The 27,123-nt window shown below is 38.4% G+C and overlaps 4 protein-coding genes and 1 pseudogene across 5 annotated transcripts; 3 read left to right on the forward strand and 2 right to left on the reverse strand.

Moving 5' to 3' along the window:
- Positions 1 to 1,393: 1,393 nt before the first annotated feature.
- LOC121802065 lies at positions 1,394 to 7,964 on the reverse strand (annotated as a pseudogene).
- A 1,415-nt stretch (positions 7,965 to 9,379) lies between these two features.
- Positions 9,380 to 13,637, forward strand: LOC121802330 (probable 6-phosphogluconolactonase 4, chloroplastic). The gene is made up of 3 exons (XM_042201972.1): positions 9,380 to 9,793; positions 12,145 to 12,280; positions 13,022 to 13,637. Exons 1-3 carry the CDS (start codon positions 9,474 to 9,476, stop codon positions 13,484 to 13,486), a joined length of 921 nt encoding a protein of 306 aa, XP_042057906.1. The 5' UTR covers positions 9,380 to 9,473; the 3' UTR covers positions 13,487 to 13,637.
- A 781-nt stretch (positions 13,638 to 14,418) lies between these two features.
- On the reverse strand, positions 14,419 to 16,409 carry LOC121802075 (cytochrome b5-like). The gene is made up of 4 exons (XM_042201633.1): positions 16,317 to 16,409; positions 16,077 to 16,182; positions 14,968 to 15,034; positions 14,419 to 14,860 (listed from the first exon to the last, which is right to left on the reverse strand). The coding sequence occupies exons 2-4, from the start codon at positions 16,161 to 16,163 to the stop codon at positions 14,610 to 14,612; spliced, it is 405 nt and encodes a 134-aa protein (XP_042057567.1). The 5' UTR covers positions 16,164 to 16,182; positions 16,317 to 16,409; the 3' UTR covers positions 14,419 to 14,609.
- Positions 16,410 to 18,527: 2,118 nt separating this feature from the next.
- Positions 18,528 to 21,837, forward strand: LOC121802445 (outer mitochondrial transmembrane helix translocase-like). The gene is made up of 5 exons (XM_042202122.1): positions 18,528 to 18,882; positions 20,126 to 20,426; positions 20,710 to 20,868; positions 20,954 to 21,249; positions 21,378 to 21,837. Exons 1-5 carry the CDS (start codon positions 18,682 to 18,684, stop codon positions 21,597 to 21,599), a joined length of 1,179 nt encoding a protein of 392 aa, XP_042058056.1. The 5' UTR covers positions 18,528 to 18,681; the 3' UTR covers positions 21,600 to 21,837.
- Positions 21,838 to 22,386: 549 nt separating this feature from the next.
- On the forward strand, positions 22,387 to 26,781 carry LOC121802986 (vacuolar protein sorting-associated protein 26B). Of its 2 annotated transcripts, none has more exons than XM_042202683.1 (12): positions 22,387 to 22,526; positions 22,616 to 22,714; positions 22,817 to 22,891; positions 23,230 to 23,304; positions 23,405 to 23,477; positions 23,703 to 23,747; positions 24,021 to 24,132; positions 24,669 to 24,735; positions 25,288 to 25,332; positions 25,522 to 25,577; positions 25,965 to 26,140; positions 26,283 to 26,781. In XM_042202683.1, exons 2-12 carry the CDS (start codon positions 22,712 to 22,714, stop codon positions 26,459 to 26,461), a joined length of 906 nt encoding a protein of 301 aa, XP_042058617.1. In that variant the 5' UTR covers positions 22,387 to 22,526; positions 22,616 to 22,711; the 3' UTR covers positions 26,462 to 26,781. The 2 variants fall into 2 exon arrangements, with proteins under 2 accessions (XP_042058617.1, XP_042058619.1); XM_042202685.1 differs by having other exon boundaries at positions 22,404 to 22,526; positions 22,666 to 22,714.
- The last annotated feature ends 342 nt before the right edge of the window (positions 26,782 to 27,123 follow it).

Here is a 27,123-nt window from a genome sequence, read left to right on the forward strand (position 1 = left end):
TGGAATTACAATAGTAATAAAATTATCTTACATGCATAATCTATAAAATAAATAATAAAAGTATATAGTGATTATGTCATAAATAATTAGATTTATGACAACTAGTTTTACATATTTATAAAGAAATCATTTGGAGATTTTATTTTAACATTTTAGCAAGTTATATTTTTTTACGATACTTATTAGTACATTTTATTTTATAATATAAATTAATTTAAACTATATAACATTTATTTAAATTATTATTATCGAATATATTTTTACATTTATTTTGGTATTTTATTTTTTCTTTCACAAAAATGTTACCTTTAGTTTAAATTATTCAATATTCATTAGTAGTAATATTGTTCTTAATTAAGCATTAAAAAATATTTTTAAATATTCTATAATATAAAAAAAATTACTTCATTATTATTACTTGGCACAGTACATGTATCAAATTTGAGCTCCTTTGAGTGATTTGTTGCCGACAAAATCATATATTATCCTCCCCACAATTAAGGCTTTATTATAACACTCCATTTACTTTGACCCTTCTGCTTTTTTTCATCATTTTGTTACTCCAAAAAATGTTCAACATAGTAGAAGAAATGAACTGTAGTGCATAAAAAATACCTATATAATTAGTCTAAGAGCAGCAGTAATTTAAAAAAGAGAGAAAAACAATTGTAATTGATCAATTGAACATTTTAGCAGGGTAAAATTTAAATTAAAAGCTATATAAAGCAAATGAGTCACAATTCATAACTAACTGAGCAAATGAGGCAAATTTCTTATGCTGCAACTTAATAAAGAAATCAATGAGCTGGTCGATTACTTAAACATAATTAAGCTACGAAAAGAGCATTACTTCTCCATTTAAAAAAAGCTTTAAAAATAGATTAATTGGTCAAATACTCTTTCTTAAGAGGTCCCAATTCACCTGGAAATATATGCGACATTATAGTTATTGTTTTCAAATTGGAGATGAGTTTCATCCTTTTTCTTATTTTTTATTTCGCAACGTTTTAATTTTACCAAATTTGTGAATTAGACCCCAAAAAATTCATAATCATATCGATATATAATCAATTAAAGCATAAAGTTTGACCCTTGAAAACCAATATAACACCCATTTGAATAAGAAAGTTCATAACAGAAAAAAAAAACTCCCATCATCCCAAGATTTAAGGAAATGTTAGAAAAAACAATTCAATATATTAAAAGAAAAAGGCAATAATAGTAATAAATAAAGAGAGAAGAAATAATTAAATGTGTTAACAAAAATTTACTTTAAAGAAAATGACACAATAACATCTTTTCCAGGATAAATAAAAAAAAATATGGCATCTATTTACGACGGAGAGGGGTTAGTTATTCAGAGAAATGAACTGAGGCATATAACACACTCACATAATCAATAGTATCACAAGATGATAAATGAAGTCTTTCTCATTGTAGATTAATCAAAGCTACAGAACATTAGCAAAATCTTGCATTATGTAGATCAAGACTCATGAGCAAACCAAATTACCAAAAACAAGACTGATCCACCTAGTAATCTACTTGATCTTCTTCTTTGGCCTCAACTGCAGAAAAAAGTAACCATTAAACACACTTAAAAATGTCAGCAAGGTTTACATAATCATCCAAAAACAGCTAAGAAAACACACATTTCAACTGAATTGACACAACCAGCTAAACAACAGGAAAGCTTACTTGCAGCAAATCATCTTGTCCTGGTTATACTTCCTAGCCAAAGCCATAAGAGACGGCTCGATAATTCCACCCCTAAGCCTCAGAACCAAATGCAGGGTAGATTCTTCAATATAAATTCAATAACATATAAATAATTCACTCTCCATGATCTAAGCAGCCTCAAATGATAATGCAATAATCAAGATCTATTTTTTGCCCCATCTTGAAGTCATAAAATGAGTTTGAATCGTGTAATTCATGCTTGCAGTTTGGGAAATTAGGGCAAATACAACAGTTTCATTCACTAGTCCCAAAATCCAGAAATAACAAAAACCAGAAAAAATTTAAGAGATAACTATTCTGAGTGTAATGATAATGCAATAACAAAAACTAGTTTTTTGCCTCATCTCGAGGTCTCAAATGAGTTTAAATCGCACAATCCATTTAGTAATACCCAAAATCTAGAGATAACAAAAACATATGAATTAATAGAAAGAAAAACATTTCTGAATGTTATAATCAGCAAGAGTTCGCCCATCTTCAAGCTGCTTTCCGGCGAAAATCAGACGCTGCTGATCCGGAGGGATTCCTGAAACAGAAAACAAAAATAAATACAGGGTAGAAACGATGTTTCAGCATAAATTGATGAGATTATGATAAAGGGAGTGGCTGTTGCATCCTTTTTCTGGTATCAGAGACGACACCACATGAAGAGCTCCAATAGATCACAACCTCCATGATTCGATGCAACTTAAACAAAAATCAAATACACAAATCGATAGAACGGATGAATAGGAACTGCATTGATGATGGGTATTACACAAATGGAACTTCAAATGTAAATGGAAATAAAAGATACAATGATAAGATGAACACGATACATTCAACGAAGAATCACCGGATTCTCACGATGATCACAGCTCGCAAGTTCACACGCTATTTTCATGAATATGTTGAAGAAGAGAGTCTCTGCATTTATACCCAATTTGTTTCCCTTCTCTCTCCTTTCCATTTAGACCCCTCAAACTTTCTTTTTCTCTCATTTTCTGTTTATACTGATGTGGCCCTCCAGCTGGCATATCAATTAAGTCAATTGAGCTGAGCTTCTTTTCCCCTCTTTAATTTGTGACCGTAACAATCCATCCCCTTAAGAATCCTTGTCCGCAAGGAATCACGGAGACAAGCCTCTTGACCTTCTTTACCATTGGTCTAGGGAACCAAGCGAACAACCACTCCCATGAAAGGTAATGACCTTGCACAACCAACAACCTCTTCAAGCACAAGACTCGTTCCCTCTCACCAGCTGCCTCGCTCGTTGGTCTGATTTGTCCATTGCTCCTAACCGAAGCCTCCAGCAAACGAGCCGCTGATCTCTCTCGTATCCACCTTAACACTATCATCAATACATCAAATGCTATTATAAACAAGCATTTGTGTGTCAGTCTCAATGTAGATTCACCCGTCTCCAGCTCTTTAGCCAAGCTCTGCCAACATACTCCGTAAGCTTCATCTCCCCCATAAGCCATGCAATTGTGATCGTATCAACACTCCCCCAGTGAGCTTCCTTGTCCTCAAGGAAGAAAGGAAACAAGTCATTGTCAGCAAGAATAGAGCGAAATGTAAGCATCCTAAATGGAAGGTACGAATAAGGGAGCTCTCACGCCATGGTCCTGTCTTCGTCCAGAATTTGATACGGACCAAAATTCACAAGGGCTAGAGCTGAAAATTATAACGAAACAAGTGATCAACTTTAACAAATAGTGTCTCCAATTTCTCCACTCGTTCTAGTCCTTCATCAATATAAAATCTCCCTTGACACACATAGTGATTGCACAATGATCCCAATTGCTCCAACTGTTCTATACCTTCATCAATACAGAAACATCAAATGACATATCTCCATGTAATGGATCTTCCTCTCTTTTACCACCATGTTTCTTGCCTACTAAAATTCCAATTTCTAAGATGAAAATATCCCTATTATCTTTTCCATCTTGCTCTGGCACCTGCACATCCTTCGGTGTAAAAGTTTTTCTTTCAAAACCATAGGACAATGAACTAACATCCTCTGTGGAAATTCTTTGAGAGTCATTTAAATATACTGGAACTTTAACTACTGCTCTAGTGATCTTGTCACTCAAAATCTTGATGCATCATCTACAAACTATATCCCTTCTCCCAACTCTTGTGTAAGGGTGGTAGAAATTAGGTCTCCTAGTTCCACCTCCTTCGTTTTCATCTTCACCTTAGGCCTCGGAAACCAATTGAGCAGCCACGACAGTGATAAACTATAACCGGCTGAGATACGTAAAACCACAGTCAGCCCCCTCACTGGGGCATTTTGTCGAGCATGAGATAGACGTTCAATTCTCTGGAGTTGATTCTGCTCTAATTCCATGCCCTTCTTCACCTGCCCATGGTCGATTTTTCCACCACCAGCCTTTGCATCAAGACAAAATTGCAATGAAAAATTGCTATATTTCCCAAACTCTTCAAAATTAACAATAGCATCCTTCCTTAACATCATCGATTCTTCCTCCACAACACCACTAAGTTGCTCAACTACACCACCTATGGAATCCATTCCATGTCTAGAAGAACTGGTATCAAATATCTCAGAGAAATAATCCTGACTGAAAATTGATGTCACCAATGAATTACTTGCTTCCAACTTGCTTGCACATCTCGACAACAATCCCAGGCTGACACTATTACAATGGTGACTGAATTTGGAGTAGAACTCAACACACTCAACCCTACACTTCATCTTCACCTTGGGCTTATGAACACATTCCAACAGCCACTTCGATGCAAAATTACAATAAACTAGTGTAGGCAAACTTACAACAAGCTCTTTCAATTGAGCATTTTCTCGAGCAGGTGGTAGAATGAGGATTCCTTGATTTTGTGCTCCAAATTCCACCAATTTTTTCCTAGAGTTCTCCACCCTTAGGTAGTCCTTTGATTCTAGTGATGAGCTCATAACGTAAGGCTCTGAATCAATGTCGTTCACCTTCTCCAAATTACAGTTGTGCGGTAAAGGTATGGATAGCTCCAGTTCCTCTGTTTTCTGCCATGGAGTCAGCACTACCTCCAATGGATGATGATCAGTGATGTTGCAACTCAAGAACAACTCCCCAATAGGCTCTCATTCTTTCTCATGCGATTCATGGCTATCGGCGTGTTCGTCTGTCGGCTGCTGTTGATCGTTGCACAATCCATTCCCCATCGTGAGATTCAAGGCTGACGGATCCCTGCCCTTCGACTTGTGGTAGAGGTACGAACGTATGAGGGTCAGTGTCCGCCATCCGCTCGTGAAATCGAGCCTCCGATTGTTGCCGCCTCGCCTCGTACTGCAGATCTACTTCTTCCACAAGTGATTCAAAGTTGAATTCCTTATCCGCCACTGCAACTACTTCACTCGGCTTTGGAACAATCATATTTCGGAGTTGTTGCATCATTTTCTCCCATCGAGCCTCGAATTGCTGTGATTCCAGCTTCAGCTGCCCCCATCGACTCTCCCACTCTAATTCTCTCTTCTCTGGCTCTGCCAATGGCGTCAGCGACATCATTGTCCGAGGAACGTTAGCTCTAGATACCATTTGTTGCATCCTTTTTCTGGTATCAGAGACGAAACCACACGAAGAGCTCTAATCGATCACTACCTCCATGATTTGATGCAACTTAAATCAAAATCAAATACACAAATCGATAGAACGGATGAATAGGAACTGCATTGATGATGAGTATTACACAAATGGAACTTCAAATGTAAATGGAAATAAAAGATACAATGATAAGATGAACACGATACATTCAACGGAGAATCACCGGATTCTCACGATGATCACAGCTTGCAAGCTCACACGCTATTTTCATGAATATGTTGAAGAATAGAGTCTCTGCATTTATACCCAATTTGTTTCCCTTCTCTCTCCTTTGCATTTAGACCCCTCAACTTTCCTTCTCTCTCATTTTCTGTTTAGGTTGATGTGGCCCTCCACCTGGCATATCGATTAAGAGCATCAGCAGTGGCGGACGTCAATGCGGAATTCCCACCGGCGTGTGGGAATTCTGTGGCGGACGTCCGCCATTGTGCGTGGCATACACGGATACGGAATTCCGTCGAGGAATTCACAGTTCTGCGGCGTTCCGCAGAATTCCGCGGGGAATTCCGTGCGGACGTCCGCCATTGCGTTGACTCGCACGGACGTCCGCGCAGAATTCCCGTATATTGCATTAAATGGTTTTTTTTTTCGATTCCTATATATACATCCCGTTGAACTTCATTTCATTCGCACCACTTGTATTAATGAGTATCTCTCTCTAAAAATACCTTTCTTTCGAAGAACAATGGAGCACCACGATAGCGATTCCCCCGCCTCGAGCGAGTCACCGGCGCCGCATTTTCCCATCGGCGGGAGTACGTCGATGTCCACTGCGATGTCTCAAATACCGGGGATGATGCCCCAATCTCAAATGTCACCGGGTATGATGCCCCAGTACTACAACATGTACCCGCAGTGGTATGAGATGATGCCCCAGATGCCCGGGGCGAGTACCGGAATGATGCCCCAGATGCCGGGGATGATGATGCCCGGGATGATGCAGGGATCGCTTGTCGCTGCGGGGGGAGTAGGTAGGGGGTCCTCCAATCGCCGGTGGACAACGTCTATCTACCCTATATGAACCTACTGCCGACGGACAACCCGACGAGTTCTCCTCTCGAGATTCAGTTCACTGGCAATGACACGTTCTCGCTCGAGGAGTTGGGGCTCTCTCCGATCCGGGATTCTCCCACCGACGCATCACCGGCGACAATGAGGAAGAGGAGGACCGGGCGATGGAGAGGCAGGGGACGGGGCATCCCGGTGTACGGTGGTGAGGTGGGGGCCGCTGAGGTGGGGGAGGGATCCAGGGAGAACAAGAGGACCGTCTGGATCATGGACGAGTGTGTCGCGCTGGCGAAGGCGTGGATCAGTGTAGTGGAGGATCCATACGTCGGGGCGAACCAGCACATCGACCGGATGTGGTGGCGCATTAGCCAAAGCTACCTCCAGTTCAAACCGCCAGGGGGAAAGCCTCACAACGCAGAGCAATGCCGGAAACAGTGGGATCGGTTGAAGAGACAGCTCAGCCGATTTGCCGGCATTTACACAAACAACCCCCGCTCGGCAACCAGCGGCATGTCTGCCGAGGATGTGAAGCTGCTGGCTCATCAGCAGTTCCCCGACGGTGATAAGGGCTTCGGGGAATTCAAGTATTGGCCGGTGTATCTTGTGGTGCAATCTTCGCCCAAGTTCACTGCGGGTGTTGAATCTGGCTGGCCAAAGCGGACGAAGATCAGCGCCTCCGGAAAGTAAAGTAGCATTGTTGGTTCTGCGGAACTCCCACCTCCCGAGTCAGAGTTACCCACACCCACATCGTCGGCCCGCCGCCGTCGCTGGTTGGGCAAAAGTCTGCGGCGCGGATGTCGAGGGGAAGCACCAGCGGATCCGCCGAGGCCCAATCGGCAGCACCCCCCAAAATAATCCCGAGAACCCCTCATTCGCCCGCATCGCGGTACATGAAACCTTATTACGTGCGATGGTTGAATGGCGCCAAGCGACCGACCCCCATTACAAGCGGAAGCTTAAACCCCTCCTCAACATTATGCGGCGCGATTTGGGGTTCGACGAGATGTCTGATAGCGACGGCGAGGGGGGCGGCGGGGGGGGACTGGCGGCGGGGACGACTAGGGGACTGGCGACGGGGAATCCGAGGAGTGAGAAGCCGGTTTTTATTTTAATAATAATGTACTTTTTTTTAGTAATTATGTATTTTTTTAATGAAGTATGTTTTTTAATAAAGTTGTTGCATTTTCTCCGTATTCGGGTCGAAATTTTAATTACGTAAATTGTTTAATTTCAGAAATTGTTTAATTTGTGAATTTGTGATTTATTTTACTGTGGGAAGTCCGTCGGGAATTCTGCGGGGAATTCCGCCACTGTGCAATGGGAAGTTCGTATGACGTGGCAGTGCAGTGGGAAGTCCGTATGACGTGGCAGAAGGTGTTTTTAGGAATTCCACGGGGAATTCCGTGCCACAGCTGGTGCTCTAAGTCAATTAAGCTGAGCTTCTTTTCCCCTCTTTAATTTGTGACCGTAACAGTGGCGAAAAGAGAGAGTTTTTGGGGAAAATTAACCTTCCTTGTCCTGAATCTTGGCCTTGACATTGTCGATTGTATCGCTAGATTCAACCTCGAGCGTAATGGTTTTTCCGGTCAAGGTTTTCACGAAGATCTGCATTTTGGATCGTCAATATTCAGCTCCACCTCGCGGATTTTTTTCGCGCAACGGCGATTTATATGTTTAGGAGAAAATGCAATTAGTTTGTTTTGTGGCTGGCCATACGACGACGTTACACACGCTCAGCTAGGCTAGGAAGTTGCTACTTTCATTAGTTGGGCTCTAACCCAATCTCGGGCCGTTTACATTGCCTGAGGCAAGAATTTTGGGCCCAAAAAGGAAAAGAAAAATAAGAGAGACAGACGCCTCATGGGTTGATTCAAGTGATACAATCCTAAATTCTCTATTTTAAGTTTGGTGCTAGGTTTTCTAGATAAAATAGTATCAAGATTTAATTTAGGATTTGGTTGTTAGATTATTTTAGTTATATGGAGTTAGTTATGACTAATTGTCCCATGACTATCCATTTAGGATTGAGTTATGCGATTCAATGTCATGAACCAAACACATTATATATTTAATTCTGGGATACAATCTTGCAAACCGAACACTCCTAATGGGATGAAGGGCATATTAGTGAACACATATAGTACTATATTTCATTTAATATGAAATTTGTTGGGCGACACTTGCCATAGGCTCCTCATGCTCGAACGTAGCTCTGCACAACCAGATACTCCCTTCGTCCTCGAATAGGGGTCTCTTTTTCCATTTTGGTTCGTCCGCGAATAGGAGTCCCGGTTCATTATCACTATAAATGGTAGAGATGGCACACATCCCACTAACTCATTTCACTCACATATCATTTAAAACTAATATATATATACAAGTGAGATTCATATTCCACTAACTTTCTTCCACACATTTTTCTTAATATTTCTTAAAACCCGTGCCGGAAATGAATGAGACTCCTATTCACAGACGAATGGAGTATTAGACAACTCAAGTTTCGCTCATTTAAAGATCTAGGTATTCGAGCTCAGTCCAATTGCATACTCATAGTTTGAGCTCAACTTTCAATATAACTATTAAGCTCAGTTCAAACTTGGTCCATGTGATTCTTGAGAAAATCATATCCGAGAGCTTAATTTTAAGCTCTACTTGTCCGATATTCATATAAAGGGTTTTCGAGCTTGAACTTGTTAAAAGCTTGTAAAAGTTTTAAAGAATATTCAGAATATACTCTCTAAGTTAAACTTAATTACCATGCTCAACCAAATATTCAACTAAACTCATGTGCATACTCACTAAATGTTGGTCAATGATCTCGATTCTCGATTAGCAAGGTTGCGAACATATTCATTAACTAACAAATCAAAATATGCAAGTGGGAACATGAACAATAGCATCACACCTCGATAAAACCATCAAGCTCGTGCGCGAGCTCGTCGAATAAGTTGCCGACTAATTCAAAACCCTACAAAGAAACAAAAATGGAAAATTATAAAATTGAAATAAAGCCCACGTGTCATCGATATTCCCCCACACCTCATCACACCAAACCCCACACTCTCACCAACCACCACTAAACTAAGCCGGTTTCCGCCCCTTTCTCTATATATTCGCCGCATGGCCGCCTCCTTCCGCGCTCTCTCTGCCGCTCTCCCCAATCAATCCCTTACCCGATCGCCGCCGCGCTTCCTCGCCGCCAGCTGTCTCAGTCTCAGATTGAATTCGGTTTCGTACACGCCGAGGCGCGGAGCAACGAGAGCTTCCATGGCTGAGATCGTGACGCCGAAGAGCAGGGGAAAAGTCAAAGTGTTCGATACGGAAGAAGATCTGGCGGTGTCGCTCGCGGAATACGCCGCTGATTTGTCCAAAAAATCGTCGCAGCGGAAGGACTCGTTCACCGTTGTTCTCTCCGGTGGATCCCTCGTTAAGTCTCTTAGGTATATTTCAGATGATTATAATGATTCTCAGTACTAATTGCAATATTTGGTAGCATTTTTTAGATTAAATGATGATTCTCAGTAATGTTTGGTGATGATCACCCGTTGGTGATAATTTTGGTATGATTGTATTGATTTAGAGTGGATTTGTCTTGTCTTTGTGGTTTAAGAGCATCCACAGTTCGCCCGATGCATCGGATGGACTATCGTCCGTCACTGTAGCCATGAGGACGATGGCACATCCATCGTCCGCGCCCTACGCGGACGATAGGGCTTCGACCGGGCATCGTCCGCCCCACTGCGGGCGAGGCGGACGATGCAACGCGTTTTCCTTTTTTTTAATTTTCAAAATTTAATATATACACCACAATTCCTTTCACTTTTCAACATTTCACTCTTTCATCTCATTCTCTATTTCACTTATAATGAATCCTGTGATTACCCAAGTCCGAATAGTCCGATGTTCAGTGGTGGTGCACGGTGGCCGCGTACCGACTCTAAATACCGACCCTTTGACTCCAACACCCAGTACGATCCCGATTTCAGTATGGATTCGTACGGGCTGTCAGACATGGAGCCGTCTCCCACCCGCTCCACCGCCCCACCCCGCCGCGCCTCTGAATCCGCCGCCGCCTCGGGCTCCACCACCAAGAAGAAGCGGAACAGGCAAAGTGCTTAGAAGTTGCCGCTTCCGGAGAAAAATGAAGAGTTCGCCCCAGGGAGGACGTACTACAACCCGTATGAAACCATCGTCTTGGCGAGGTGTTGGATTGATATTTCAGAGGATCCGGTGTTTGCTAACAACCAAAAGCAAATAGTGTACTGGGAGCGCATCGTTGAGCGCTACAACGAGGCTAAGCCGTTGGCCGCCTACAAGCGTCATAGGGAGCAGCTCCGCAAGCACTGGGATCAGGTGAAGAAGCAGGTCAATTTGTTTTCGACGGAGTACGAGAAGTGCTTGAGGGAACAGGGCAGGGAGCGGCGAGAGTTTGATTGATGTGCGCGATAGAGCGCTTGCGTCGTACATTTCATTGTACGGTGATTTCAAGCATTACAACTCCTGACTCCTATTGAAGGACAAACGGAAGTTCTAAGGAGGGATTCTGCCCCTATCCTCTGCGGCGAAGAGGACGAAGAACACCGCCGTCGGTGATTATATGAGCAACGAAAGCGGCGCACATCCGATGGACCTCAACCAGCCGATGTACGAGGATGAGAATTTCGGCACACCGATGTCCTCCCGGCGTCCCATTGGCAGCAAGGCTGCCAAGAACAAGGGCAAGACGAAGGCGACATCCTCACAAGCAGTGGCCCCGGCCCCGACCCGATCGCGACCCCGACCTCGGCCCCGACCCCGATCGCGACCCCGACCTCGGCCCCGACTTCGGCTGCGGGACATGCCTATGCGGAGTTGGTGGCGGCCGCCAACCGGAGGACATTGTTGGACACGCACCACGCCCTCATGCAGTGTGAGGATCCGGACAAAGCTGAATACCTGAAGTGGATGATCGATGATCTGCGCCGCAAGCTGGGAATGAACTAGTAATGTAGGATTTAGTGAACTTGTTTTTTTATTTCCAACTCTTGTAACTTTTTTTTTAATTAGTAATGTAGGATTTGCCTTTAATCGTAGTGTTCTTTTGTTTATAATTTTGCATGACATATTTGAAAACATAAAAATTTAATCAACAAAATAGTAGTGAAAACTATAGGGCGAACTTTAGGGCGTCCCACTGCAGGTGGAAGGGTAGGAGGATAGAATGTTGATGTGGCGGAGCATAGGGCGGACTATAGGGCACCCCATTGTGGATGCTCTAATGTTGAATTGATTTGTTTTTCGGTTGAACGATGCATTTGATGGAGCTAAAGTATTTTGCGATTATTTTGTTTTGTGGCACTTTTTAAGATTAAAAAGTTATGATTTTTTTTGCTGAGTATATGATGACTCTGAGTACTAAGTACAATGGTTGGTGACTATCCGTTGAAGATAATTTTGGCATGATTTTTACTTCAGACTTTAGAGTGGATTTGTTTTGTCTTTGTGGTTTGATATTGAATTGATTAGCATTTTGCTTAAACTATGCATTTGATGGAGCTGAAGTAGTTTATGATATTGTGTTTTGTGGCATTTTTTAACATTAAACCTTAATTCTGGCTAATTTATCTGAGGAAATGATGATTCTTAGTAAAAATTGCAATGTTTGTTGATTATCTGTCAAAGATAATTTTGGCATGATTGTTAGTACATATCATAACTTATGATTTAGAGTTGATTTTCTTTTCGCTTAAACTATGCATTTTGATGGAGTTGGAAGTAGTTTGTGATATTGTGTTTGGTGATTGAATCATAGGAAATTATTGGAGCAGCCTTACATTGATTCAGTAGATTGGTCAAAATGGCATGTGTTTTGGGTGGATGAGAGAGTGGTGCCGAAGGATCATCCTGATAGTAATTATCTCCTTGCTTACAATGAGTTTCTATCCAAGGTACACTTTCTTACATTTCTATGGATGCGGAAATGATTCTTTGTGGTTGTTAGATTTTAGGTTGGTTCGAAGAACTTCAATCTGAATTTGGTCCTCTTTTGGGGGTGTTTGCTTGTGTTTTGACACATGGGGCAGGCTTTTAATGAGATTATCGTGTGTGTTTTTATTGTTTGTAATTTTTTCTTCGGTTTGGAGCTGTTGTGACACTACTCTCTAGTGGTTGAATCGTCGGATAATGCCTTAAAGTATGTTGCCCTTTTGAATATGTTTTCATGTGTTTGGATTTGTTTTCTTGTGTTTGGATAATAATGTGTTTGTTTTTGTATGTATGATGATTTTGTTGCTGTTTTTTTGTTATTGTTTCTGCTTCAAACTGCTTTTGCCGTACTACTCTACTCGTCATTTACAATGACATGACTATTTGTATACGGAGAATTTGGTAGTTGCAAAGTACTTATCTACTGCCCTTAATGATGAGATATAGACAATGGGATGCCTCAAAATATTTAGAAAACGAACGCCTGATCTGCAAAAAGAGCAATACTAAAGTTAGAACTGGATGTTAAGAAAATTTTTTCTTTAGAAAAGCACAACCAAAGCCCTATAAGTATATTCTTTATTGGCAACCTCCTAACCATGATTATGTGTATTTGTTCGAACTGATTTAGCTCGGGACATCCCAAAAAGGAACACGGCTTAGTATCAATGCATTTCCTTTTTCATCTATATTTCCCCGTGCAGGTGCCAATTCCCACGGGCAACGTGTACGCCATAAACGATGCACTGTCTGCAGAAGGCGCAGCAGACGATTACGAGACCTGTCTCAAGCATTTGATGAAAACTAAAACAATAGATCAATCCGAGAGAACTGGGTTCCCCAAATTTGACCTTATGCTAATGGGCATGGGTCCTGACGGTCACATTGCTTCCTTGTTCCCCGAACACCCTCTCGTTCACGAAAAAGAGAAATGGGTTTCCTTCATCACAGATTCACCTAAACCCCCTCCAGAAAGGATCTCTTTCACTCTCCCGGTCATCAATTCCTCTGCAAGCATCGCCCTTGTTGTTGCGGGTGCTGGTAAAGCCAACGCTGTACATATTGCGCTGAGTGATGTTTCGAACTCCGACATGCTTCCGGTCCAACTGGTTGCACCGGAAGGGGAGTTGTCGTGGTTTTTGGACAAGGGGGCAGCTTCCAAGCTCTAGTTTTAACGTGAATTCGGTGGTGTTGTGTCAGTTGGAATGTTGTTCTATCAATAAACGTAAACTTGGAATTTTGTATTCTAGTGTGTAATTTGGATTGGACTTAATATATCAAATATAATGTGCTGCTGCTGTGAAGATTGTTTTTGTATTAGTATGGTTTCTTTCATAATCATTTTTAGGCCAAATAACTTGTTTAATTAAACTATGATTTTATTTTAAAGAGAATCAATAATGATTTTCTATTTTGGAACTCTAAATGTCTTACCAATTGAGCTATGTTTCGTTGTATAATTAAACTATGATTAAGGGCATATAGAGTGCTTGCTCAACACTCGTTAGTTCACAAATTGGCGAAGCAAATTATTGTCACACTTATTGGATTAGTAAACACGATTAAGATTTTTTTGTTTATTTCGATTAAATACTTTGTCTTTTCAAGTTTTAACGTAATTTGAGTATTTTGTTTAGTTATAAATCAACTTAATTAGAGAAAAATACAGCGTACTACTGTAAGTATTTAAAAACAAATAAGAACGGAAAAATTTAAGTTGGACTCGTGGCCTTATAGAAAAATACAGAGTGGTAGATGTGAAATTATAGTGTTTAAAAGGAGTTGTAAGACTCACGAATAATGCAGTGAAATGTTACTTAGCGTGAATACCCTAATGTACTTTTATAATAGGCTAGGATCGGGCCCGTAGGGGCAGCGCAGTTGGCAACGGAGGGGAAGATCTTGTTGCAATGAGAGTTCGAATCCCACTACTGTCGTGTAGTTGCTTCCAAGGCCTCCCCCTTAACGAGCTACTGCGTACCTTGATTGAACCCCCTCACATAATGTCGGGCCGGAGTGTGGGGGCCGCCAAGGCGAAGGAAATCGCCTTTTGCTGTAATAATAGGCTAGGATCGGGATAACGCTAAATTAAATCGAGAAATTGAGCATAAAGCCTTTAAGAGCCGTTTTCCACAAACAACACAAAACAATAGTCTTACAACATAGCAGTCCAACCTGATAATCTCATCTAGAATCCAGCATGAACTAGTTCTACGAGCATAGAAATGTGACAGAATCAAAATTTAGGAAATTTAACCAACATCTGCAATGCAAATCCGCAATTCTAACCCCTCATTTCTCTTTGGTGTAGACTCGGACAGCAAACGCCAGTCCCAATATCAGGAGAGGCACGAGAAACTGCAGGATCTTGATCACAAACTCTGGAGTCTTGTCTGGATTGTACGATGGTTGCTCTGGAGGAACGTAGCTTCGTTTCAGGGGAACCGTTGCCATGTCTATCTCCCCGATCAAGTACTGGTCCATCATCTCCCGAGCAGAATCGCTGTGCCCAACATCTTCAAAGTCGTTGGTTGCGTCTTTTCCTAGAAAGGGGCAGTAATTTCACACGGCACTCTTGATTCAGTTTTTGTTCACAGTTTTATATAATCATCTTCGTCTAAAAAAAAAAACAAAATCATGGTAAGGTTACCTGTGGCCGATAGCAGAACTTCATCACCTCCGGGATGATCCTCCATGAATGGGGTCACATCATAAACCTATAAAAAAATATACTATCAACGGATATTCATGATGCAGTGCGGTGGCCAACATATTTCAGTATAATTTTTCAATAAAATATAATCCAACTCCAGCCATCAACATTAATTTTCTACTCCAAGAGGAACACAATATTCCTAGATTTGTGATTATCATTTGAGACAGGACGAACTGATGGTTGCATCTAGGAAAACAGCCAAACTGTAAGTGGCCCTTGTCGTTTTGTAATAGTCCCAGCCAAAACCGTTAGCTAAGAAAATCAGCATGTTAACCTAGGGGCGGCTCTGGCACCAAAACACTCAGACAACCTTCTCTACTTAGTATCATCATGAAGTTATTGTTTATTTATCATGTTTACAAGTGATCTCAAATTATTAATATTTTTAATCAATTAAATAATCATCAAATTGAAGCTATACATAATTAAACATTTCATAAACATTGTAAATAAAACTACAAAGACTATTGATCTAAGATAGTATTACTCACTGAAGATGAATCTTAGTTTGGAGTGAGTGCAAATAGTTGGAACTTAAAATGCCATCAGTATTAGATTTTCCCCAAATTAACCAATGAAATAAGAAGTTTCAGCAAGTCCAAGCATTATTTACATTGATTCAAAGATTATCTAACTACTCTACTAGTTAGTAATCAGAACTAACCAGTAACCACCTAAGGATGTGTAATCTAGCAATTCTAGCGCAAAACAGGACAAAAAAAGCGAAAAAAATAAGAATTAAACAGCTGAAACTGTTCCGCGAGCTAGAAAATGAGCTACAAATATCTCGATCTTTAAAATTAACTGAAATTCGCAGTAGAACACAGTCACTGTTCCTAATCTAGAGATTCACTTCAGTCGACGGAAATCGAGCTCTACACAAAGGTACGACTAAATTGACTCCAAAGTTAATGTGATATAACCGTATAACGAATCAAACAGCATAGAACCAAACGAATTGAAGATGTACACATCAAAATTCTCAAAATCGAGCTCCGCTCAATATAAGTAGAGATTTAATTTTTAAAAAAGGATGAAATTACCTTTCCGCTGATAATCAGCCAGCAATCCTTGGTCTTATTGTGCTTGGCTACTTCCTCAAATGTGTGAGATTTCGGATCTGATGCCATCGTTGATTGTTCCTCACCACTAAACACGAAGAAAGGAAAATAGTTTCAAAATCAGACGATTAAAAGAAAATATAGACCGATTAACGATTAAAGAGAGTATGAGCAGCGCGAAAAAATGGAATCAAACGAAATCAATTCGATTAGAGAGATTACCAGAGAAGCGGAATCTAATGATTTTCCTTGCTTAGACTATTTTGAGTGAGTGCTGAAATCAACTTCATTTGCTGAAATCAACTTCATTTTATAACGAATCTCCAGACTTCGATGAAATGACAATTAAGTCCCTAAAATAATTACACCTCCCTTTTTTGACTCTTTCGTCCTACCTTATTCAAATTTGGGAAACTGCCGAAAACAATTAGGCAGACATTCTTCAATTCCACAATATTTCAAATCAATCGAAAAAAAAATAAATTTTGAATTTGAAAACTATTTTTGTTGATGAAATTGTATTTGATTTTTCATTCGAAAATGATCAGATGGATGTCATCGCCGATTAGTTCAAAGACGTCGTCTATTTATAACAATGATTAGTTAAAATCAACAATTTGTTACACGTATACAATTAGGTTTTTCGCTAGATGTTAGTTACGAATAAATCCCAATTCTCGTTTATTAAAGTTGCAGGACATATTATAAGATAGTGTTTGATTTTCTAGATAAAATAGTAGCAATATTATCTAGGATAAAGTTGTAAGATTATTTAGTAGAAGGAGATTTGATATGACTAATTATTATGACTCATGATATATTATTAATATACTTATCTTCAAAGTTTGGCAAAATTAGTTATTTTTTCAATGCAAACATAAAGTAATAATAATGGTAAATAAACATCATTTAAAAAAACTAAAATAAATACAAAATCGTTCTTGACTTGGAATGTTATCCCAAAGATAACAAGATAATCATGCTTTTATAAAAAGGCTGTCTATTTTAGGATCCGGATCCTCTGTTGCCTGCTGTGGTTACAAACGGCGCCGTTTTGTTTACTATCCATCTCCTTTTTTTAATTCTTTTCTTTCCATTCCTTCAACCGTTTTGTTTAATATCCATCTCTTTTTTTTTAATTCTTTTTCTTTCCATTCCTTCAACCGTTTTGTTTAATATCCATCTCTTTTTTTTAAAATTCTTTTCTTTCCATTCCTTCAATTACTGGAGCACATTCCACATTCCAATATGCAAAATAGATTATTAAAAAACTCTTTCTTACAAATCTTTTGATATATAACATAATTAATTCAATCTTTGTAGAAACACTAATTAACTAGTAAGTACTATTAGATTATTTAAACATGAAAAATAGAAATATGAAAAAATGAGGAGAAAAACAGCTAAGAACACTCCACACATGTCTTATGTCTCATCCTTCTTCTCATTTCTTCTATTTACTACAGTCTTCCTCGCCCTTTCTCATTAAAAATGAAATATTTTCATTTTAAAATTGTCCCATTAAAAATAAAATGTTTCTAAAAATGAAAACAAACACCATTTTCTACTTTTCATCTCTCTTTATTAACTTACAAAACAACTTTACGTAAAATTACATACCGAAATCCAAATGTTTCATATTTAATGGGACAGAGAGAGCACATAGTACGTCAATTATTTTTAAATACTAAAATAAACATAAATTGATTAAATTTATTCATTGACATAGTTATACGTTTTAATAATGATGAATTAAGACTAGAAACTTATAAATTTAATTAATTTTATGTTCATTTTAGTATTTAAATAAAAAAATTGCAAAAGTTAAAAAAAAAAAAGAAATTGGCATGCTATATACATAAAAGAAATGGGAAGAGCGAATTAAAAATAAGACGTGTGTGTAGTGTTCCATCTTTTTTTTTCTCTTTCTTTTCACATTCATGTTTATTTATAATGAGTATATTCTGATAATAGTTAAATAACATTTCCTCGAAGTTTGAATTAATTACTATAATATTTACATTAGCATATATCAATTGATTTGTATGAAATTGTTTTTTAAGAATTTTATTTGCATATTGGAATGTGCTCCAGTAGTTGGAAGCAATGAAAAGAAAAGAATTAAAAATAAGCAATGAAATTTTGAAACTCCTTTCTCTCAAATGAGGTGGCTCATTCACCACTAACAATATTTTAATTACTTTTTATTTTTATCTCTCTCTTACTTTATCAATTATGCATTTCAACCCGTACCGAACCAAATGTTCATATTTTTTAGGGACGAATTGACGGAGGGAGTATAATTAAAATTATTGTGAGTAAAATATTTGCTACTGTTTGTGTAGACATAGCCCATAATTAAGTAGGCCTAAGCCCAAATATCGGCCCTTCACACAAAATTCAAAACCCAGTGAAGAATGTGAGGGTAAATCCGTAAATCACAGGCATCGTCTCGTCGTCGCCTCGAACTTTCTGCCTACTGCGTTTCGTGTCCCCAAAAACACAGATTAATTATCCGAAAAACCCTAGCAAGAAGAAAGGGGAATCATAAAAACCCGAATTGAATCGCAAAAAAAAAAAAATCATAATGAAAGGCAATTCGGGTGAGACGAAAATCGTGCAAGAGCTGATTCTGTACGCGGCCAGCGCCGCCCTCAGTTGTCTGGTGCTGTTTGTCGGCCTCAGGCAATTGGACCCCAACCGCGAAGCCTCCAAAAAAGCCCTTGAACACAAGAAGGAGATCGCCAAGCGTTTAGGCCGACCTCTGATCCAAACCAATTCCTACGAGGTTTCCTTTTCATTTCAGTTACTGTAGATTTCGGCAGAGTTCATATCGATTTTTAGTTTCGGAATTATGAATGCTTTTGTTGGTTTGATTGGATTTGAGTGATGCTAGTGCTTACTGATGTCTCTCAGTCTCTTTTACTTCAGCTATTTTAAGTAGAATGTGGTAGAATTACAGTGTATCGATTCAGTGTAGCTGGATTCAGTGTACCAATTCTTATGAGGTTTCATTTCATTTCATTAATGTAGATTTTGGCCGCTGATTGATTGTTAGTTTCGTTAATTGCTTGAAAATTCTAAGCAGAATTATGAATGCTTGTGGATTTTTAGTTGGAGTTGGGTAATGATAGTGCTTATTGACGTTTATCAATCTCTTTTACTTCAACTATTTTAAAAATGTTGTAGAATTAGGTCATATAGATTCAGTCTGGTGGATTATAGTACTAAGTTGTGGAAATATATTTCTAAGATTTTGTGTGTAGATAAAGTCAGTTCAAGCTATCCTTATTTGGAAGTAATTTAAAGGCGATTAGAATAGCTCCAGCGGTAATTAGAATTTACAAGTAAATTATGAGGCTCTATACTATGTTTACATTAAGTCGCTCATGTTTAAGTTATTGGATTCAAATCATATCCACTAATAAATACGGAATACTCCTTATTTGCGAGTTTGGATTGAATAATTGAAATTGCACCATCTGCTAATCGTTCAGCTTCAGAATGATGCAAGCTTGCAATTCTTACGTGTTTTCAATTTCATTACATTTCATAATTTTCATTTCAGTTTTACTCTAGATTTTGGCCATGCATCGATTTTGGTTGGAATGTGGTAAAATTAGAATATATAGATTCAGTGTAGCTGGATTATACTACTGTGTTTGTTTGTAGTGTGAGTTCAATAAGTTGTGGAATTATAGGTATTTTCTAGGGATAATAATGACGAACTGTAGTTTTACGATCCTTTGACTGAGTTTAATATTCTTAGAGTTTGGTGTGTAGATAATGTCAGTTCAAGCTATCGTTAATTGGCCTGGGCAAGTTTCTGAAATAATCTAGAGGAAATTTGAATTCAGAAGTAAATTGTGAAGCTCTATACTATGTTTTCATTGAATAGGTCAGGTTTAACTTATTGGTTTTAGATCATATGCAAAATAGCGAATACTTTTCCGTGTGTTTGGATTGAAATCGCACTATCTGCTAATGTTAGATTTCACAAAATACTGGAAGCTTGCATTCTGTTCTTGTAGGATATTGTAGCTTGTGATGTAGTCAACCCAGAGCACATAGATGTGAAATTCGAGAGCATTGGAGGATTGGATGCCATTAAACAAGCATTGTATGAATTAGTTATTCTTCCATTGCGAAGACCTGAGTTATTTTCTCATGGGAAGCTTCTTGGTCCACAAAAAGGCGTTCTGCTCTACGGACCACCTGGTACTGGGAAGACGATGCTTGCAAAGGCAATTGCGAAAGAGTCTGGAGCTGTCTTCATTAATGTCAGAATAGCCAATTTAATGAGCAAATGGTTTGGTGATGCACAAAAACTAGGTGCGTAAACTGTATTAATGGACTCGAGTGTTCTTCTTGCTGTTGCATCCTTTACACGATAACTTAATTTTAGCTATCTGAATGGAATGAAAAACAAGATGCTGTGGTAATTTATTCCTATGTTTATTGAATGCTCTAATTTACCGCGTCTTATAATTAGAGTTACTTTGTATGCTTAACTTGAACCTCGAGGCGTTACCTCATACAAACAAGGTCTGAGCTTGTGGATATGCCTATCCTATTTCTTGTACTAATGATTTCTTCTATACTTATCGATCTCCAGTGACTGCTGTGTTCACCTTGGCTTACAAACTTCAGCCGGCAATCATTTTTATTGACGAAGTGGACAGTTTTCTGGGTCAGCGCAAATCTTCAGACCATGAAGCACTAACGAACATGAAAACCGAATTCATGGCCTTGTGGGATGGTTTCACCACGGACCGTGAGTTCTCTGTTGATCACTTTGGACGATATTTTTATGTATCTTGCTTTGGTAAATTCTTTTCTTATATGATTTGTCTTTGCAGAAAATGCTCGAGTTATGGTATTAGCTGCAACCAACCGTCCATCAGAACTTGATGAGGCGATTCTTAGACGCCTTCCACAGTCATTTGAAATTGGTCTGCCCGATCGTAAGGATAGGGTTGCAATACTGAAGGTGATATTGAAGGATGAGACGGTCGAAGATGACATTGATTACGAGCGCATAGCTGCACTCTGTGAAGGTTATACCGGCTCGGATCTTCTTGAGCTCTGTAAAAAAGCTGCTTATTTTCCAATAAGGGAATTGCTTGATGATGAGAAATCCGGAAAACCATCTAAGGTAATTATTTGAAAATTTGCATTGACTTTCCAACTACATGTTGTCCCGTTATATCATGAATGCGTTAGGCTTTAAGTAGATGAGATACTGAAACCTGATGCATTATTGTGTTGTTTTTTCTGTTTTAGGAGCCCAGACCGCTGTCACAGACCGATTTGGAGAGAGTCGTTGCTACAACCACCAAGACAAATGTTGCTGCAGTAGAATTCGGCAGATTTAGCTCACAGTCATCAGGATTGTATCAGCAAAGAGATTCGGATGATTATCAGGTCCAAGCCGCTATTGGCGAGCTATCCAGGCTTGTCGTTTCACAAATTCTGAACCTTCAGGCGGGCGCCCAAGATCCTTGATTTTGATTCACACGAAGGCAGATCGCTCGACCACGAGACAGGTGTGAGTGGTTCTATGATATACTACTACTCTAATACTCAGAAGTATTGTTTTAGAATTTGATGGTATTGTTGAGTTCACCACAACCATTTTTGGTGTTGCTTGTTAATATTCTAGAATCTGAAGGCTATAATTCTGATGTTCCTCTCTTTATAAAGTGGTTTCTCAAGGCAATCAGAAAATGTTAAAATTTTCGTATGTTTGAATATAATTATTTCGTCAATCATCATAAATCGTGTATCTATGATTGGTAATCGGCTCCAATATAAATTAATATTTCAGCTTTGTTAGATAATTTTCCTTGACTATTGATTGCTGAATATTTAAATTATTAATGTTTTATTGATTAATTCTTTAAATTATACAAATTTAATTGTAATTTTACTACAATTTGCAATTGTTTCATGATACTAAATTCTTCGATCATTATGTGGCTCTTATTTATTGAGACAGACACTTGTGTGATGCTCATGTAACATACAGTAAAGTCCCAATAAAACGATACAACGAGGAGATCACCTGAATTTGATATGAAGCATTCAGAATATGATTTTCTACTTATATGAGAAAGAAATTGTTGATTCACAATTTCTTAAAAATAAATAAATCTTAATTTTGTTTTCAATTTGTCTTCCGAAAATGAATTAAATGCACTGCACTATTTTGTCGTAATATTTAATTTTAATCCACAAAATAATCTAATTTACCAAATTAACACTAATCTTACTATTCGTATCTCGTTTAAGAAATCGAAGCCCGGATAGCAGACAAGCTTATTTTTGGTTTCATCCAAACGCGCCCTACACGTCAATACTCATATCACTTGTCATCTCACATCATTTTCCCCAAATCCGATCTTCCATCAGCACATCTTATGCAAATCCAAGGTATGTATCTGATCCAACAGTAAGCTCCTATGTGAATTTTATCACATCCTAAACTTTTCTGATCTGTTAGTGGGTGGTTTTTGAATTAGACCTTCCGTAGCTGCACGAATGCGATCATAACGGGGATTGAACTGCGCAGGTGCTTCAATTGAGGGTTTGAATTGAAACATAGTCGAATTTCCGCAATGGTGAAGTTTCAGCGCTTTGATTTAACGATAATAATGATTAGTGTTTTCGTAGTTGCTGCTTTGGTCTGAGTTAGTGATGTGAATGCTCGCTTCTTCTTTCAGAATTATATAATTGGAGCGTTTAAGCCGGCATGCAGCATTACTGTTTCATTCGGTGATGGGAAATCTCGAAAGCAGGTTTTGTTTATTGGATTTGATTTCGATTACGGTTGTGTATTTGCGTAAGTTGCGAAGGAAAATTGAGACCTGAACACGTTTTGCTCTAGCTTGTACTTGTTGTTGGTTTCTCAATTGATGAGGTCAGCTGTGATTGCTTAAAGGGGATTTAAAATTCGTGTCGTATTTTTGCATCGAAGTTGCTTTGTTAGAGCAGTTGGTTTTATGATTGTTTTATGCGGCAGCCAATTGTGGGTTGTGAATTGTGCCGGTAAATGCGGGAATCGACTTTCTTGTGTCGAGTTGGATGCCGGAGTGCTCAAGTTTGATTTTTATGCTTGTGTACTCTCGAAATACAGGTGGCACTGAAGAAGGATAATGGTAAAACAGTGCTAATCCCCGTCTTTCATAGTCAAGATACCATATCTGGGAAGGTATCTGCTTTAGTGTGTTTTGCCAATTTTGTTTCGAGATTTGTGCTTGGATTTTTCAGTGTTTGATCGTAGTGACGTGAATTATGCATTGCGTTTTCAGATATCCATCGAACCGATTTCAGGGAAGAAGGTGGAACACAATGGTATCAAGGTCGAGCTCCTTGGTCAGATTGGTTAGTGTACATTCTTACGTCACTGATGTTTATCTGATTCAGCGTGTGTAGTTTATATATTCAGTGTTAGAAGCCAGTGCTTTATCACAAGTCAAATTGGCTAGTGATCTTCTTCCCAATCAAAAGAGAATGATGTAATAAAGAAGTTGAAAATCCAAAAAAGTATCATCCTGACATCCTCAATTTCTGACTACATTGATCTCTATATTTTTTTTGTGTTTGCAGAAATTTACTTTGACAGAGGAAACTATTACGACTTTACTTCCCTAGGTAAGAACATATAACGTGGTTTCATCTTGAGAGCATCATACTCTAGTTTAGTGCATCATCAACAGCCTAATCTACATTCCTTCTTTCAATATAGTATGCTATATTTGCACCTCTCTTCATAAATTAGAGCATAAATTTTCTAACAATGGCACCTGCTTCAGTATCCCGACAATATTGAAAGCAGTGCCATGCCATGATATTAAAAGCTTGTAAGCTGGATTATTCAACCATTTAACTATGTAGTAGTATAATTTTCTTTTACTGTACACATAGTTCGTGAGCTGGATGTTCCTGGAGAGATATATGAGAGGAAAACATTTCCCTTTGAATTTTCAACTGTGGAGATGCCATATGAGACATATAATGGGACGAACGTGCGGCTGAGGTGAGTTCACAGTTGAGAACAAATTGTTCAATACGACTTACTCGCTGTCTTCACTGTTCATGCATCTGAGAAAAGGATCTACGCTTTCATTTTGCACTCTGTTCTAAAGAAGTATACAATTAGCTAAGGCAATAGAGTTTTTAATTCATTTATTTATTTCATAAACTATCCTACTTCCTGGTTTGACTGATGACCATATAGCTTGCCTGCAAGTATCAAGTGTATTTTTTTTGTTAAGTTCTGTATGGAACTTCATATTTATTTCAGATATTTTCTCTATTTTGGGTTTTTAAAGTTGTTAATTTTCTAAGATTTAGGGTTGTCATCGTATGTAGTTATTGAAGCTTTTGCATGTCAAAGCTCTCAACTGAATTACTCTAAAAATGAATTATGTTGCAACAGATAAAATGTCATAAAGAGCATATTATTGTGTTTGGGTTTTTTGCATAGTCTACTTTTGCTTTTTGATGTTTTTTTATCTTAGAAGTTTCATCAGTTATCAAGCCAATTTGTCACGGATGCTGTGTGTATTTCAGGTACGTCCTAAAAGTCTCAATAAGTCGGAATTATGGTGGAAGCATAATGGAATACCAAGACTTCGTGGTAAAAACCATATTTTATGAACCTACTAAAACATTCATGTTACCATTATGGAATGTCTTCCAAATTTTAGGGACATTAATAATTGTTTGTGCATTCTTTTGAAAAAATTTCTGTTAAATAATAATCTAGATACAGTCTCATGCCAGTATCCAGATAACGTAGTTCATCTTTAGAGTTATCTGGAACTGGGAGGAAGTATCCATAGAAGCAACTCTTTATGAAGTTTATATTTTCTTGACTTGCATCTATCACAAGGTATACTACTAGTTAAAGTTCTTAGTGCGATATCATTATAGGAGTATCTTTTAACCTCTAGGATGATGGTATTATCAAATACGAGTACTATATTCAGTCCTTGGCCTAGTCCCGAATTACACTCTGATCGTCTGTAGAATGTTGAAAATTTTATGCTCAAAAGGGCCGTTATTGCAGGAAGTAGTTTCCTAATTTTCATATTCTCTTGCTGTGATCCCTCTTTGTCATTGAGGTTTTCATGCTATCTTTATTTTTTTAATCTAGTCTGGCTAATTATTATCATTTGACACTGTTCAGGTTCGGAATTATGCTCCTCCTCCGTCTATTAACAACAGCATTAAGGTATTGGTTTATTATTCAATTTACATGATTTGGTCTGCTTTTTAATGGTTATGAAACTTCTTAAGAGAAAACTTTGGAAAACACTCGACTTCACCATTTTATTATATACTCTATGCCTCCCTCACAGAGAGATTCTCAGTGTTTTTTCTTACTGATAACATAGTCCAAAATCTTCTCTTTTGATTGTAGATGGAAGTTGGGATTGAGGACTGCCTTCATATTGAGTTTGAATACAACAAGAGCAAGTAAGTTCCTACCCACATTTGATTAAACTCCGGCTTATGTGTTTCTATCTGGACAAAGCTACATAATGCATCCAAAAAGATCCATTAATGCCTTGATTCTAGTTTCTTGCACATCGATTTGTCTTATTTCTTGGTCTGTTTTTTGGGGATGGGGTGGCTCAACCAAGATGGAGAATACACCTCTTTTACGAAAGAATCTGTAGAAATGGGCCACTCACCCCCTTAAAAGGCCTTATAGGGGGGGGGAGGTAATATATAGATGAGATAGGACTATCAACAAGTCAATGTGGGACAAGAATGTTTTTTTTTCAACAATCCTTTATTAAATCTGTCCTACATAGACTGTGCATAACGATAATCTGCTAACTGAAAATTCTGATTATCCAGGTACCATTTAAAAGATGTCATTGTTGGCAAAATATATTTTCTTCTTGTAAGAATCAAGATTAAAAACATGGATCTTGAGATCAGACGCAGAGAATCAACAGGATCAGGGACGAACACGCATGTCGAGACTGAGACGCTTGCGAAGTTTGAACTGATGGATGGCGCTCCAGTCAGAGGTATCTTTGTTACTTTTCTTTGTTTTGTGAACCTGCTTATGTTTAGAAGCAAAATCTTGACCGGTTACATTCAATGGAGATTTCAATTTGCTGTCAATAAAATATCCTATTTGTTCGATGATCGCATCATTTGCTTTGGCAGGTGAATCAATTCCTATCAGATTGTTCTTAAGTCCGTATGAGCTAGCTCCAACATATTCGAATATCAATAACAAGTTTAGTGTGAAATACTATCTCAACCTTGTCCTTGTTGATGAAGAGGACCGCCGATATTTCAAGCAACAAGAGATCACAATGTACAGGCTTAGTGAAACCTCCTGATTTGACTGAAGATTGGATTGACTGCTTTGTTGAGTCTTGTTATTTGAGGAGGTGCAGGTAGTGATCCGGCTTCTTGTAGAGGACGAGAACAACCGTGTCTTTTTTTTTTGTTTGTTTTTGTTTTTTAAAATTTCGTAGCTGTCGTGTAGTCGATCTCTGAGCAAAATACATAAATTTGTATAGAGGAGGATTCTGTAGATGGAGTTTTGTGCTGATCTCTGATTTATGTTTTAAGACGATGATGATGACTTTTAGCTAGGAGGATTGATGTTATTTCTTGAGATTTATTTGAAGCCCTATGATTTGCTAATTTTTTACTACTTGATGAGGGCCCTTTTTATAAATTGTGCTTGAATTTCAGTATTTGAGTTATGGGCTTTGCCAATCTTTGTTAGACGATAAATGCTCTCTTTGTCCCTATCTTTGCTTTATTATCCACTTTACACACTAAATAGCATTATATAAAATAAAATCGTGTGCTGAAAAAGAAATAGTTTCATTTTGAATGGGAGTTTCTTTTATTGTCGGCCTATTCAAATACCACATTTTCCTTTTGAGATATTTTGATCAAAAGTGACACATTATTTATTTTTAAAAACAAAAATATAGCACCCTCTATTTATTCTAACATATTTTTATTTTTTCGCTACTTAACACTAAAT

The sequence above is a fragment of the Salvia splendens genome, chromosome 5, assembly GCF_004379255.2.
Source record: "Salvia splendens isolate huo1 chromosome 5, SspV2, whole genome shotgun sequence".
In the NCBI taxonomy this organism is placed as follows: domain Eukaryota; kingdom Viridiplantae; phylum Streptophyta; class Magnoliopsida; order Lamiales; family Lamiaceae; genus Salvia; species Salvia splendens.

What these genes read in the sequence shown, in the direction of transcription:
- LOC121802330 (XM_042201972.1), top strand. Translation starts at nt 9,474, where the DNA reads ATGGCCGCCTCCTTCCGCGCTCTCTCTGCCGCTCTCCCCAATCAATCC. An exon ending in TCCCTCGTTAAGTCTCTTAG is followed by an intron (nt 9,794 to 12,144) that starts GTATATTTCAGA and finishes ATTGAATCATAG; the next exon opens with GAAATTATTGGAGCAGCCTT. An exon ending in ACAATGAGTTTCTATCCAAG is followed by an intron (nt 12,281 to 13,021) that starts GTACACTTTCTT and finishes TTCCCCGTGCAG; the next exon opens with GTGCCAATTCCCACGGGCAA.
- LOC121802075 (XM_042201633.1), bottom strand. Translation starts at nt 16,163, where the DNA reads ATGGCATCAGATCCGAAATCTCACACATTTGAGGAAGTAGCCAAGCAC. An exon ending in GGCTGATTATCAGCGGAAAG is followed by an intron (nt 15,035 to 16,076) that starts GTAATTTCATCC and finishes ATTTTTTTATAG; the next exon opens with GTTTATGATGTGACCCCATT. An exon ending in AGTTCTGCTATCGGCCACAG is followed by an intron (nt 14,861 to 14,967) that starts GTAACCTTACCA and finishes GCCCCTTTCTAG; the next exon opens with GAAAAGACGCAACCAACGAC.
- LOC121802445 (XM_042202122.1), top strand. Translation starts at nt 18,682, where the DNA reads ATGAAAGGCAATTCGGGTGAGACGAAAATCGTGCAAGAGCTGATTCTG. An exon ending in GGATGGTTTCACCACGGACC is followed by an intron (nt 20,869 to 20,953) that starts GTGAGTTCTCTG and finishes TTGTCTTTGCAG; the next exon opens with AAAATGCTCGAGTTATGGTA. An exon ending in AATCCGGAAAACCATCTAAG is followed by an intron (nt 21,250 to 21,377) that starts GTAATTATTTGA and finishes TTTCTGTTTTAG; the next exon opens with GAGCCCAGACCGCTGTCACA.
- LOC121802986 (XM_042202683.1), top strand. An exon ending in TTACGACTTTACTTCCCTAG is followed by an intron (nt 23,748 to 24,020) that starts GTAAGAACATAT and finishes CTGTACACATAG; the next exon opens with TTCGTGAGCTGGATGTTCCT. An exon ending in GGGACGAACGTGCGGCTGAG is followed by an intron (nt 24,133 to 24,668) that starts GTGAGTTCACAG and finishes TGTGTATTTCAG; the next exon opens with GTACGTCCTAAAAGTCTCAA.